General features: G+C 39.4%; 1 protein-coding gene across 2 annotated transcripts in view; it reads left to right on the top strand.

Annotated features, from left to right (window-relative positions):
- The window catches only part of ADAMTS17 (ADAM metallopeptidase with thrombospondin type 1 motif 17), a 3,302,852-nt gene that overhangs the window by 1,927,172 nt on the left and 1,359,997 nt on the right, over positions 1–15,683 (top strand). For both annotated transcript variants that reach the window (XM_044078403.1, XM_044078402.1), the window contains exon 12: positions 13,955–14,100. In XM_044078403.1, coding sequence (XP_043934338.1) covers positions 13,955–14,100 — 146 coding nt within the window. The remainder of the gene's footprint in view (positions 1–13,954; positions 14,101–15,683) is intronic.

Here is a 15,683-nt window from a genome sequence, read left to right as displayed (position 1 = left end):
AACTTACAGATTCAGAGAAGTTCGCCTGCTATGAAGGGGAATTGTTTGCCTGGAATTAGGATTCTGGGTAGGATACCTGTTGCAAGGATGGATTATTAATGGATTGTGTGTGGAGAGACATGGATAGCAGGGAATTCAATAGAACTTGAAGAGCTGAGCTTCTGTTTAAAGTTCCTGTATGTTGTGCATATAGTTCCTATCCCCTTTTGAAGCAGAAGTGAATTAGTAGACTGAGAGCAAAGTTTTTACCTTTGTATCCTGCCATTTCTTGGCAAACAAGTCACACACACTCGTGTAACATGAACACATCCCTTGCATCAGTAGCCATACCCTCTTTTCACAAGCCACACACAGAAACACTAGTTTTAGTCCCATACACACACATTAACTGTTCATCCTTCTAATGCATCTTTTTAACACATCTTAACTGGCCAAAACTGCACTGAAAGAATTGTGCCAGAGGTCTGAAGAATGCAAGCCCCCAGAAGCCATGAGATTCATTTTGTTTTAATGTTCGTTTGAAAGCTTTTTTTTCCAATGTTTCGATCAAATGACGATCTGAGCAAATATCATGACTAAAGAAAACGTTTTTATTTTTTCCAAAGGAAGAAATAAGTTGTGTCCAAGACTTCATGTTCTAAACTGACAAAATAGTTACAGATAAGCTGAGTGGTTAACCATAAACCGAGAAGACAAATGCACACACTCAAATTACATCCAGAAATAGTGCCTGATTTCCTGCCTACAAAAAATGCAGTGTTCACCTGTCTTGTTAGACTAGAGTGAAAGTGAAAGAACAAATGGCCACAGTCATATATTTCAAGTTGCTGCTATCATACATATTCACAGCATGCCACCTTACCCCAGCAACCAAAAGGCAAACACCTTCTGTGTACCCTTCTGATGTCAGAAATGGATGGAATTGAAATAACTAGAGCACAGTAACATAGCTGAACGTGTTGTTGCATGATGTGTATACCCTTGCCCCCAAAAGATAGCCATCTGTATATAAGGCTTAACTGTGAGGAAAGTGAAAAACAAGCTATAATAGTAATATATTTAAACCTGCTGATCTTTGACTGTACACTGACTCTAGACATCTAATAGTGGCTTTCTGTGTTCACCTCAGAGGTTTGATTTTGAGGAAAGATAAAGAAATAATACCCAGAATATTCACTGCCCCCCAAGTTATAGCAAATACCTGTCTTTAAGCAGAGTTGGTTTTCGACTAAGTGATCCCAGAGCAGAGGTCCAAACAAAGTCAACATTCTCTTATACAGCCAGGGGTATGGGGGGTTGATAGCACCCAACACCTCTGAGGGTCTACAAGTTCTATACATCATTTAGATTTTATCTTTGGAAGGTAATGACTTGCTGTATTTTTCTACTACCCAGAAGATTTATATATGTGCCTGTTAATATTGTGCATATGACCACATGAAAAAAACAGTGATATATATTTGCACACACAGACACAAACACATACATGCACACACATATTCACTGACACTGCTCCTGACAAGCTAGGTCTTTCACAAGATAAAGTGATTTCTCACACACACACACACACACACACACACACACACACACACACACACACACACACACACTGACACTGCCCATAACAAACGAATTATATCCCAAAATGTACAAACACACACACAGCAAGCTTATTAACAAGCAAATTGGAAAAATCCCGTTTCATCTACATCACGTCTTTGGGGTGCTGGAGGAAACCAGAATACCTGGATAAAATTCATGCAGACACAGGGAGCACATGCAGAATTCACACAGAAGGAGCCATGACAAAAACATAATAATAAAAAAGAAAGGAAAAAGAAGGAGCCATTACAAATAATTCAACTAGAGAGACAAATCTGTGAGATATCAACGTGATGCTCCACTGTGCCACGGATAGTTCTTTCATGCACGTTGTGGTCATACCACCAAAGATAGCCACTTGTTGTTTACAACACTGATGTGTGACTATGAAGGAAAGTAATACAAATTATAGCCAAACTGTTGCTCTTAAATGCACTGCAACACCCCACCACACACACACACACACACACACACACACACACACACACACACACACACACACACATACACACACACACAAGTATAAGCCATAGCAATAATCATTTTTACACTTTTTTCAGCAGATTCTACACACTGCATGAAACTGCTCATACCAAGCCAGATCAGTAACTGACTGGGTAAGATTAATCAAAGAGCAGAGGTAAGTCACATTTATCGACAGACATCCATCAGTTACAGTCATTTTATTGAACACCTCAAATGTCTGACAGTGATTAAAATAGCTGGTATGAAGTAGTCCAGCTTGTTTACACAAATATGTACTAGCAAGGTTAATAACTATAACTTTACTGACAGCATTATCATTGACAGAGCTATGTGCTTATTATGTGCTTATCATGCATTTCAGTTTCTTTGCTATTTTATTCCAGACAAAGCCAAAAATAACTGGGGGTGGGGCAAATGCCCAAAATCAGAGACAATTTAAATAGCACTTTAATTTATTAAAAAGTTGATGAAATGACAGGTTTTGAACCATCAGCATACATTTTCTGAGTATTAAGATGTATGAAATGGTAATGTCTGGCCCTACTGATTATCTATAAAAATTCTCAGTGATCCACTGATAAACTTCCCTCAGATGAAAACTGCAAACAGCAGCCATAAGTCTTTTTGAGGAAGAAAAAAAAGGTAAAAAGTACATGGTGAGACCCTTGAGTTTATTCTTTAAATGCTGCAGGCTTCTTAATATTATTTTATTTTCTCCTAATTGGTTGCCTTCAGAGTACTGTCAAACCTGTCAGCCAGTGAGAGACAGTGGAAGACCTTGTCTCAGTGTATGGACACTCTGACATAATGAAATGATGCTGACCCTGACAGAATGCTCTTAAATCTGGACTATGCACCTGGACAGCCAGAGAACCAGGGAAAATGTACCATTTCTGGATAATCAGGAAAAAATTACAATTCTACCTGAGAGTGACTGCTAGGACTTATGCGGACTTTTGAACTTTGATGTAAAATGAACTCTAAAACAGACTGTCACTATGGCTTTCAGGTTCATTTTAGAAAGTTTATTTTGTGTAAAAAATAAATAAAAATAAAAAAGCTCCTGCCAAAATTTCAGTTAACTGTGCTAGAAGATTCCGTACTACTGCCTTTATGTTTTGGCTCAATAAAAAAATCTGCTTATATTTTAAGGAACTCTGAACTCCAATGCATTTAAAAGGCCACAGTACTGCAGGAGTCTATATTTTATGCACATATAATGCTATATATCATATAACCTAAGCAGCATTGCATAAATAATTCAATTCCTGCCCCCTTTTTTAAAGCAAGAATAATTTTTTATTAAACCACCACTTACGACATAAGCAATCATACATTTATATAAATGAAACCAGACCACAAGCATTTTACATCACAAACCATAGTGACACACCCCCAGTTGCAAACATATCACTTATAATCTACCCAATTATTTTTAGTCAAACATTACAGAGCTCATTTAAGTCCTGCCTTCTTTTAAACCTCATTCCTCCCCGTATCTATTGTTCCCACAATTCCCATTTTCTCCTATGTAGTTTGCTCCTACCCTTTTCTAAGGATCTCAGTTACAGTGGTTTTATCTGTTTTGCTATATTCCCTGCTTTCAGTATAGTTGGTTTAGATTTTGATTTCCATTTTCTAGTAACTGCTTTTTTTGGCAGCCACCATAATTAGACACAGCAAGGCCTTACCATGTCTAGGCAGTTCCGATTCTGTATCATAGGTCAGAAAAATCATCTCCCTCCTTACACCAATCTGCCCACCCAGCATCTCAGACAGTGCATCTCGCAGGGAATATTTAAAGTCTGGCAACACATCACACTCCCAGAAAATATGTTCCCAAGTATCTCTTTCTTCCCAGTCACACCTCCAATATTTGCTGTTTTCCTAAGGAAAAATTCTCTGGAGTCTACTCGGGGTATAAAAATACCAATGTAAACATTTCCAAGCAAAAATCCTAAATCTTCTAGATTTTGTTGCATATTTGGGAGACATACATATGTTCTCCCATTGTTTCTTTGTGAATTGCTTATCCAATCTCTCTACCCAATCCCTTCTAACCTCCTCTGATTAATTCTTATAGTTATCATGTAATATTTTATATGTTCTACTAATTATTCCTGTTTTAATTGCAACTTCTGTTCTAGATTCTACTAAAAGCTCTAGCAGTGCTGATCTTTCATTTAGGAGCCCCCTATTTCTTTCTGATTGCCTATACTCTGCTATCAATCCTTGATAGGGAAGGCAGTCTATAACCTGCAGTCCAAATAAATTCTTGGCCTCGTCTCATTCAATTACCTTTCCCTCTCTAGTTATTTGCCCCCAGTACCTTGATTCCTTTGCCAGTTTTCTTGAATAAATTCCAACTCCTCTTGCCTATTGTCTATATCCTTAATTGTAGTCCCCCTATCATCAGAATCTCCTTTCTCCATTCCCACGTTGGCTTAGTTCTTAGAATACTTTCTGCTACTTTATGGATATAATATTCTGTATGTTTTCTGCGTGTGCTATTTATGGGAGCCTTAGATGTGTAGCTTTGAAATCCCCCTTCAAATTGGATAATTCCAATCTGGCCTGTTCTACTGGAAGAATCATCTTATCCCATTTGACTTTTGCTATCTTCCCCTCCCAGATAAAGTCCTCCAGTTCTTTATTAATTGTTATCCACAACTTCTCCTCTGGTTAATAAAAATATGCTTGACCTGTGTATAAGACTAAAGGGACTAAAAACATTTTAACTGCTTGTATCTTACTATCCATAGCCATGTAACAAAGCTCCCATTTTCTGAGATTTTGTATTATCTTTTTATCCTCTTCCCACATATCCTTAGCTGCCACAACAGAATAATTTTTAATCCATACTCCTAAATGTTTCATTTTATCATGTCCCCATAAATGAGGATATTACTGAACCAATTTGTGTGTGGGTACATAATTAAGTATTGCCTTTGTTTTAGCTTCATTAATTTTGTATCCTGAAAAAATGTGAAACTGTCTCAAAATGTTCCACAACACTGTAATGTCTCTTTCTGGTTTGGTCAGGTATAAAATAACATAATCTGCAAATACAGCCAGCTTTTCTTCACTACCATACCAATTATATCCATGAATTTCTTAGTCCTTTATTTTCTTTGCCAATGGTTCTAAGTATAATGCAAATAACAAAGGGAAAAGAGGACGCGCCTGCCTGGTTCCTCTACTCAAGCAGAAATTATCAGAGAGACCCCACTCACTTTAATTTTCACCTCCAATTCCTCATATATTCTCCTAATCAACTTTATAATTTTTTTAGGAAATGCAAATACTTCCATTGCCTTGCTCATAAAGTCCCAACTTACTCTGTCAAATGCTTTCTCTGCATCAAGACCCATCGACAGCAATGGTATCTTCTTACATTCTGCTTCTCTCTGGATCATCAGTGTTCTGTTAATGTTGTCAAATGTCTGCCTCCCCTCCACAAAAACACATTGATCCATATCTATTAATTTTGGCATTACTTTACTCATTCTTTTAGCTATTTTAGACATGAACACTTTATAATCATGGTATTGAAATGGGCCTGTATGAAGCTGGGTCTAATGGATCCTTACCCTCTTTAGGTATTACAGCTACCACTGCTTTCTTCCAAGATGTTGTTGTTTCTCCTCCTTTTAAAATACTGTTAAACAAAACCTTCTAGATCGTTATCAATCTTTTCCCTCCTAGCTTCCAAACATCCACAGGAATACCATCTATTCCTGAAGACTTTCCTGTAGATTGGTTATACATCACAATTTTATCTCATATCCTCCTATCCTAACCGTTAGTAATTGAGCCTCATCTACCTCTAACCTTGGCATATTTAATTCTTCCATAAACATTTCCATTTGTATATTTTCTTGATTTCTATATTTCTCTGCTTTATATAGACTTTCATAGAATTTACGAAATATTAATAATACCTCTACAGGATTTATTGTTACCTTCCTTGTTATAGGTTCCCTAAGCTTCTTCCCCATGCAATTTTGTTATCCCTTTGTCGTGATTCCCCTGCCTTTGTTTGGTGTGAATGCAAACATATAATTAAATATTGTTTTCAAAGTATTATATAAATAATTTGCATCACATCTAAAGTAAAATCTCTAAACTAAGATGAGAAAATGTTGAGTTCTAATCAATAGGGTAGACAGTATTGCAGAAGCTTGCATTACTGCCTCACAACACTTTTTTCTTTCTTTCTTTCTTTTGCTGTTTCCTGACATTGATGGCTTTTGTGTGGAGTCTGCAGTTCGCACTTTGTCCACATGAACTTTGCCAGGAGTCCATTTTCATACCACATCCCAAAGGCAGTTTAACAGCTTGAATTGGTGATCTCCTAAATTGCCTGTAGGTGAATATGTGCATGTGTGTATGTATATGTATATATATATATATATATATATATATATATATATATATATATGTATATATGTATATATATATATATATATATATATATATATATATATGTATATATATATATATATATATATATATATACATACGTCTGCGTGTGCTTACACATGCATTCACAAATGTGCACATTCACAAATGTGCACTTCTGTATCCAGGACTAGTTCTTTCAGTTTCTTGCAAGGATGGCAACTGGCTCCCTAGTATCTCTGAAAAAGATAATGTAAGTGTTAGAAAATGAAAGGAAAATGTAGCCTGCACAATACATATTAACTGCAAAAGTGAAGCATAACTGCCTGGCTGCATGACACAAAGGGGAGGAGCCTGGAGACCTAGAGTGCATTTAAATGATGCAGGAAAAAGGAAAGTTGAAGAGTAAAACTGAATTTATTTCCTTAATCAGTTTTTTTTGGATGGAAAGATTGTTTTAAGAAAAACTCTGAAATGCACCTCATAGCATCTAAGACCCCCGTTGGTTCCAAGTGTAAGGAAGCATGCTGTTTCTGTATGTCTGACAGCAATGTGTAATGTTATGTTTTGTTTGTTTTTTCAGTTTCATCTCAGTCTGACATCAGAGAGGTACACAGATGGTGGCTGTCTTTTAGTGATAGGGATGAGAAGGCATGTACTGTACATGTATGACAGCAGCAACATGAAATGTTAATTCATTTATTTCCCCCACGTTTATTACAGTGCAGCCTCGGTCACTTAGAGTGCGTTGAACACATGCAGGAAAAAGCAAAATTGAAAAGTAAAACTGAATTTCTTTCCTTAATCTGGAATTTTTGAGGCTATTATTGGATAGATAGGTTGTTTAAAAAATGTTGAAGTGCACCTCAGAGCATCTAGGACCTCCTTGGCTTCTAGTAGACTAGTGGACCCCAGACCCCTGACTTAATGCAGTTATTTCCTCCACAGTTATCAAAGTGCAGTCTTCCTAGTAAGGGTGTGTTCAATGAATGAATAAATGTAGGGAAAAAATGAAAGACAAACTATAGGAAAAAAAGAAAAGTAGTCTGGGTGCTGTTAGTAGCCCAGGATAGAGTGGGTAGGGCATGGGGGCAGAGGCTGATGTTTGAGGAGGAGTGCTGTAGAGCCCTTCACCTAGGGCGCCAGCTCAGCTAAAGTCAGCCCTGCATTGCATGGATGTGTTGCGTCTGTCATGTAGCGTGTACAGTGGTACTGCTTTCTCTGCATCCTCCTGTTTAGCATCCTGTTGTACACTATTGTCCATCTCTACTTCTGTTATGTATGGTCACCCTGCTAACCTTTGTTGCCTATTCAGAATGTCAAACGTGATTCACTACTGCTTGTATTTGACTCTGCCTGACTGTACCTTTGATCATCAAACATTTGCAACGTCTGATAAGTCATCAGCCAGGGTTACAGTACACATCACCTATAAAATACAGAAGGCAATGCTTAGTTTTTTTTTCCTTTTGTCTCTTCTCCTTGACATTGTTTACTTAGTCTTGTCACTGTGTTTGGCACACATACATACCTACAAGGTAACCGCATGGTACATGTCCTTGAAAAAATACTAAACATAGGCTTCTCCTTTGCTGTATCCAGACATAATGGGGACTACCACAGTGCTTTCAGGACATGTTGGTGATAATATCATTGTAGTGCATGGAGCACTGTAATCACACTCAAAAAACATCTAAATGACATCCTGGTTCAGTGCTGCTATGGAGTGAGACCTAACCTTAACAAAGCACCCACTGAGCATTGTTAATTCAGGTCTCCACTAAAAGCAGACAATGCTGACCAGTAATCAGCAGCACCAGGGCATGAAACAGCTTCATTTCAACTCACATTTCTGCCTGCTTTCAGCTAAAGTAAGCACAGTGCTTTGCTTACAGTCATTTTCCTTAGATAGAGAATATGTAATTATGTCAGCCACTTCGCCATTGCTTTACCGGCTTTCAAAGCTGGCAAAACACATCACATCACATTTTTTTTTATTATTGTATCTTACTTTTCACTAATTTGCAATACATGGAACAGATAAGTCTTCATGTACTAAAAAGAATTTTGATCGGATTTTTGTTCATAACTGCATATTATGTATACTCGACATGGATAGCAAGATTCACCACGAAAGTTTTGCTCTCAAGGTGAAATTCTTGGCATCCATGTGTCAAACAAATAGCAGGTAAGCTATGAGTGACCTGATCATAATCCTCTATATATCAGATACCACCTGAAGGTGGGGGAGTTGAACCTGTTCTGATTCATATGTCATCTCCTCATTGCTCATTGAGGTACATACAGTTGGCTATATGTGTGCAGTCCATTGTGCTGATCACTAGTGGCAGACATGAACCATTTGGAACATTTTCATGATGGTTGGTCATTCCAAGGATAACTGTGGAATGGGATGTAGGTCTCCATCTGCTATAGCATGCAGGTAAGTACTGTAACCAGTACCTTTTATGTGAGTGACTGAGATATGCTTAGTGCCTTACCTGCAGACTGCTAAAATGTTTCCATAGTTAGAGTGTTGAGTGTAACACCAGTCTTTCTGAGCACTGGAATGGTCTCCAGCTCCATAGCCAACTTGGTGTTATGTCCACGAGACATATTACACATGGCATCCACTATTGCGCTTCATATGTCAGCATAGTGGGGGTTGTGTTAAGCATGAAGCTGCAGCATTTGCATCAGCCATATCTGTTCTGTTCACCCAAGCAGTCAGTATTTAGGTTCATAGGTTCATACTAGGCTATCTGCCCAAGGGCATTTATAAGCCTAGCCCATAGTTATGTGGCTTTCGCCACTCCTTTAGTTTGAATAAAAATTATGTCTATCATTTTTCTGTGCCTCTGTCAAGCAGTGACACTGAAGTAATCCCTGGGTTATATCTGCGATCTCCCATCCATTGGTCAAGATTCCTCTTGAACAAGGCCAGCGAGGTGCTCTGCCTCACATGTACCGGGATTTTGTTCCACAGCATAGGGAGTCTCTGGGTGATGAATCTGTCCCTCCAGCACATTCTATTTATAACCGTGTCAAGGTTTAAGTCTCCCGCCCTTGTGGTTCTGAGGGATCTAGATTTTTTGAGGTGAAGCATATTCATCAAATCTGGGTTTGACATGGCCTTATATGTCAGGCACAGGTCACCTCTGAGCAAGCGGTATGAGACTGAATAGAGCTGGAGTTCTTTCAGTCGGGCAGCATAAGACATATTTTGAGACCCTTTATCCTTTTGGTGAGGAACTTTTGGGGCCTTTCAAGCTGCAGCAGGTGTCTGGACAGATACATTCGAGACGGGGCATTGTACTCAATCATAGGTCTAATGAGTGATGAGTACAGGGGGACGATGACCTCCCTTGATCTAGATGTGAATCCCTTCATGATCAGGTGGGCGATATAGAAGGTTTTCCTAACTACTTTAGCAACATGAGTGTCAAGCGAAGGCTACTGTCAACTTGGGTCCCCAGATCCCTGATGACTTTTTCTGTGCTCAGTGGATTGCCACCTATATGGTAGCTAGGGGTAACCTTGTTTTTCCCGAAGGGTATAACTATGCATTTTTTGGCGTTTAACTTCAGGCCATAGCTCTGGCACCAGTTATCCGTTTCTGTGAGGCCCTTCTGGAGGATATCTGTGTCAGATGTGTTTTCGACTATGGCCCAGTTTGCAGTCATCTGCAAACTTTGTCAGCCATAACCCTCCTGTGTTTGCTTGTACTTCAGAAAAGTAGATGCCGAACAAGAGTGGACCCAGGACTGAGCCCTGTGGGACACCACTTGTGACAGGCTTTGAGTCTGACATGGCTCCAGCAACTCTGACCCTGTGGGTTCTGTCACTTAGCCAGTTTGCAACCCATCTTGTGATGTATGGGTTTACATTCAAGCTGATGAGTTTTTCGATGATACCTGAGTGGGGTATTGTGTCGAAGGCCTTTGCCAGGTCGAGGTAGGCTGTATGGACTGCCTTTCCCTCATCAATGGCCTTGGTGACTGTCTCGAAAAAGTCAACCAAGTTTAAGAGGCAGGATCTGCCTTTGACAAAGCCAAACTGGGTTGGATCCAAAGTCTGCAAGTTCCCTATGTCTTTATTTATGAGTTCCATTATGATCCTCTCCATGGCTTTGCAGATAAGGCTTGTCAAGCTAATGGGCGGTAATTTCCAGGGTCTGTGGAGGCACCGCCCTTATGAAGTGGGACCACAGTCGCCGTGCGCCACTCCTTGGAGTGCGTATCCTGAGGTGAGGCTAAGATTAAACAGCTGTCCTAACTGTGGGTTTAATTCCTCATTGAGTTCATGAAGCACACAGCCGGGGACACCATCCGGTCCCATGGATGCTGTGTTTTTTGCCTTAGTGAGGGCAGTTCTCACCTGGGCGTTGGAGATGTTTGGGGCGCTACAATCCTCTGGAATAGATATCTCTCCTTTTGGGGGAGGAAGAAGTTTGCACTGAACCTGTCAGCCAGTATGTTAGCAATGTGTGTAGGTTCAGTAATTTTCACATCATTTTGAACTAATTCTGAGCATATCTGGGAGTTTCCTCCTAGGTTTCTAACATAGCTAAAGAAGGCCTTATGATTGTCTTTAGAGTCCTTGGCGATTTTTCTCTCAAAATTTGCCTTGGATGATTTTATGAGAGCTCTTAGTTTTTTACTTATAATGATCAAAGGTGTCTTACCTTTCAAGGATTTTGCTCTATCTTGTAGTAGCTTCCTCCTTTGTTGTAGAGCTTGTTTATGGCTGGGGTCCACCAGACTGGACGCTTGCCTTTGGTACAGAGAGTCTTAGTTTTGTTTGGGATTGCCTGATCCATGCAGTCCTGTAGGTGCTGGTAGAAGGCATTTGTAAGTGATTCAGCGGTTTGAGTAATGTTTACCACTGGCTCAGGGGCCTTAAAGGAGACCACACTAGTTTTTAGAAGTGTAAAATCAGCTTTTGAGAAGTTTTTCACTGTGGTCTTTTTTGTTTCAGGTGGGGGCGGGATGAGGACCTCCAGCGAGATTAGTTTATGATCTGATCTCACCAGTGAGGGGTATACTTCCGGTGTTGAACATTTTGATCCCATGTTCGTGATGATGAGATCAAGTATGTTTTCTCCTCTTGTGGGGATGGTGACTAGTTGTTCCATGGCATTTGAGTTTATGAACTCCAGGAATCTTTGGGTTAGAGTGTTCGGGCTTGAGTAGTGTTCCCAGTCTATATTAGGGTAGTTGAAGTCACCTAGTATGATGGTGGTTGGAGATACATTTATCCCCTCCAATGTTTTCAGGAAGGCCATGTGAGGTTCCTGAATTTGAGAGGGTGGCCTGTAACATGCTACAAATTGCAGAGTAGTCTTGCCTATGGTTAATTGCACCTGGATGGTCTCCGATGCATCGTGCGTTGCCACCAACCTTGAGGTGTGGGTGTCCTTTATGAATATGGACACCCCTCCTTTCTTGGTGTTGTCCGGATTTTGGGGCGGGCATGATATGAGGTGAAACCTGTTAGTGCTGGGGTGCTCTCAGGAGCCTTGAACCAGGTTTCTGTCACAGCACAGACATCGATGTTCTCCATATTGAGAAGGGCCTCGAGTGCGTGCATCTTGAGAGTGAGACTTCTGGCATTGAGCAGCATTACCCTTAGTTTTTTTCCTTTTTGGTGTTCTAGGGTGGTAGGTTTAGAATTTGAGCCTTGCCTAAAAAAGGCACTATGGGGGTGGCAAGAGCCTTTGCCAATATCCGGAAGCCCAGGGGTGACAGGTGCAAGCCGTCCATTATCCATTTCTGGGCATCTCTTGCATACGTACTGTGGTTTCTTGGTAACCATTAAAGTATAATACACTAAATAGTGCAAGTATTTATATTGCCTATGATTTGCAGTTTAACATAATTCTGGTTTATTACCATAATGCGTTTAGCTCAGCTGTTACTTGTAGCATCCATGTATCTAGGCATAAACCTGTGTCACTTGTCACTCTGTTTTATGAATCATGCCTTCTTTGACAGTTATTTCACTGATTTCTGCTGTCATTTTGCATGCATTTGTTGTTGTTTGTCTTTTTGGTTTTTCCCAGTTAGGGGTCACCACAGCGGAACTCCGGTCCGCTAATGATTGGCAGTAGATTTTTTATGGTGCCGAGTTGGCAGCCCGAAGCCCAACCTTCAGCGAAGGCATGCCCATTCACGCATGTCTTTCGGAGGCCACACAGAAGGCACTCCAGCTGTGAATTGAACAGGAGAACCTCTTGCTGTGAGGCAACAATTATTCTTTAAAACTTTAAAAGTCATAACCATTAAATTTAAGATAAATGTAAAAAATTGTGAAATGAGTAACGAAGAAAATGAAATGTGAGTTAACAAGGGTGTAACAACCCTTACACCAATGACATCATGGTGTATATTTTTTAGATAACTTATGTTGTCCCCTAACTAACTCCCCTTCTGCAACCATCTTCCAGACACACGCATACCCTGTCATCTAAATCACTCATACCACTGCAAACAACACACACACACACACATACACACACACACACACACACACACACACACACACACACACACACACACACACACACACACACACACACACACACACACTGCCACACACATCAACACATTTACACATTTGCAATACTACCTCTCTACTAAATCCCTTAACACATGCTTGAAATGCTTTCTTTTTCATTGAAAGCAATGAGCAAATGTGTTCTTTTGTGGACTGTTAATTAATCAGGCTGGCCATGTTAATTTATGCAGCCAATGAGTTTATGAATAGCTTGGCTGTGTAAGTCACTTACTGCAGGCATTTCTGGGGGAAAGCACATTAATTGTAATATTCTGCTCCCACAGATTCAGAGTGCCTCATTAGCAATGCAATAAGCTGTGAAGACAGCCCTCCATGCCGATTTTACAGGCAGTGGAGAATCACTGCAGTCAGGCTGTCTATTAATAAGAAAGGGGTTCTGCCAAAAACAGTCACGTTGGGGCTTACATCTGGCAGTAGTCATTTCTGAAGCCCATGGATTTGTTAAATGACTTTTCACAGTGCCTGGTTGAATAAATGTTTTGATTTTTTTCTCAAGTTTGTTATGTCAGGATATTATTTACTGCAGTATTGTGTGTTGGTCGTGAGTTGTAGAATTCTGAAAGCTGATGTACTCTTCCAAAAATCCTGGCTATACCTGCTAGCTAACAATTGTTAATTTAACAAAATAATGGAAAAACAGTCTAAAATGACACTCTTAAGTGGTATAATATCTTCTGAATTTCAGTTTTAGTGGTAGTTTTCATAATTAGCTTTGCTGATATCCTGACTGATTTTGTAATATCTCTTGACTCTGATAGATATTAATCCAGTTGTTTTTGAAATAAGTGGTTTCCCCAACTTAATTTCATTATGTTTCACAGCTTGCATTATGTCTTCATGATAATACACAGGCAAACTCTACTTTAAGGTGAATGTGTTTTTCTTTCAGTGGTGTCGAGCAGGAGAATGTGTTAGCAAGACTCCCCTCCCGGAACATGTTGACGGAGACTGGAGCACTTGGACATCATGGAGCATGTGCAGTAGAACTTGTGGAACTGGTGCCAAGTTCAGACAAAGGAAATGTGACAACCCCCCGTAAGTTGTTAAATGAAAATAAAAAGTGTGTATATTCACACACACACACAGACACACACACACATATATATATATGTGTATATATATATATATATATATATATATGTATATATAAATATATATATATATATATATATATATATATATATATATATATATATATATATATATATATATATATGGGTCTACTTTACATGGTCGACTTTTCACAAAGTCAACTTTCATATGGCCAAGACCATATGATTGACTGTCAGAAAGCTGGCCATGTAAAATAAACACAAAAAACACAACAAACACCTTAAAACTGTTAGCAGGGGGGAAAGCCTCCATGCACCCCCCGTGAGGGACTCTGCCCCCCCACACCCCCATAACATAAATATACCAACTCTGAGATCACACTATAGTGCGGAAGATAGCCATTTTCCCATTCCGCACTGTATGGACATAGCGGTTCCCCATGGTCGGCTTTTCGAAAGTCGATCATATGGTCTCGGCCATATGAAAGTCGACTTTGTGAAGGGGACCCATATATATATATATATATATATATCCATATATATATATATATATATATATATATATATATATATATATATATACATTTAACATTGAGCATATGGATCACAGAGAAACTAAAGCTTATAGAACTATCTGTTTAGACTCACAGTAGTGATTACAAATTGTTTAGGCCAGCCTGTTTTCTGTTTTTCACAAACGTGTTGCATTGTTCATGTTTTTTTCATGCTAGCATTCTTGTGACTGGAGTTAAGCCATTGACTGTTCAGAATTATGAAGATGTCAACAGGAAATGGTTTTGTAATGAAAATAACTCCTGTGTTTTTGCATGAATATTTGTATAATTAGGGAAACCCAGCCATGTTTTAATTAGTAACTGTGGCAATTATACAATGCTATTCTCTCGTTTAATTTTGTGCTTAGTAATTTTTTCTTCCTTGACTGAAATGATAATCATATGTTAATTGCAGAGATGCATTTCTAGGCACCACTGCAGACATTCTCACACTGGATAAATAAAATACACCAGAATCTAAGGCATTTGTTCTTTTTATTTTACATATTTGTCCCTCTGCCAGCTCAGCAGAAAACTCTGATACTGCTTCATTTGAAAAATGCAGTTATTTTCCCTTAATACCAGACTAAGGGAAGGATGCAATGTTTCTATTTTCCACAACTACCATTTCAACCCTCTGCCTTGTACATGTCATATGGAGAAGCTTTTAGGCTACTTGGTGACTTAAAAGAATATGCTCATCAAGAGCTCCTTGTGCAGGGACTATTATGAGGGTCTACCATGCTGCACAAGTATTCGTCACAACATCTCTGCAGGGGCAGACCCAAGGAGAGTAGCTAGTAGCCTAACACTCCTTCAGGCAAGCCTGATTTAAAATGTCCCCTCTCTCCATTCTGTGCATCTGCTGAGTCTGTCCATGGCCAGCAAAGGTCAAGTTTATGCCCAACCTCCATTTCACTACCTCCATTTCACTACAAGACAGTGGGAACAAGTATTCCCCTGGCTCTTACCTTTTTAAGGATGGATCCCAGCTGTTGGTACTGCTTGGCTA

The sequence above is a fragment of the Protopterus annectens genome, chromosome 7.part0, assembly GCF_019279795.1.
Source record: "Protopterus annectens isolate FY-2018-M chromosome 7.part0, PAN1.0, whole genome shotgun sequence".
In the NCBI taxonomy this organism is placed as follows: domain Eukaryota; kingdom Metazoa; phylum Chordata; order Ceratodontiformes; family Protopteridae; genus Protopterus; species Protopterus annectens.
The sequence above is the reverse complement of the archived record's forward strand: the minus strand, read 5'-3'. Positions and strand labels throughout refer to the sequence as shown.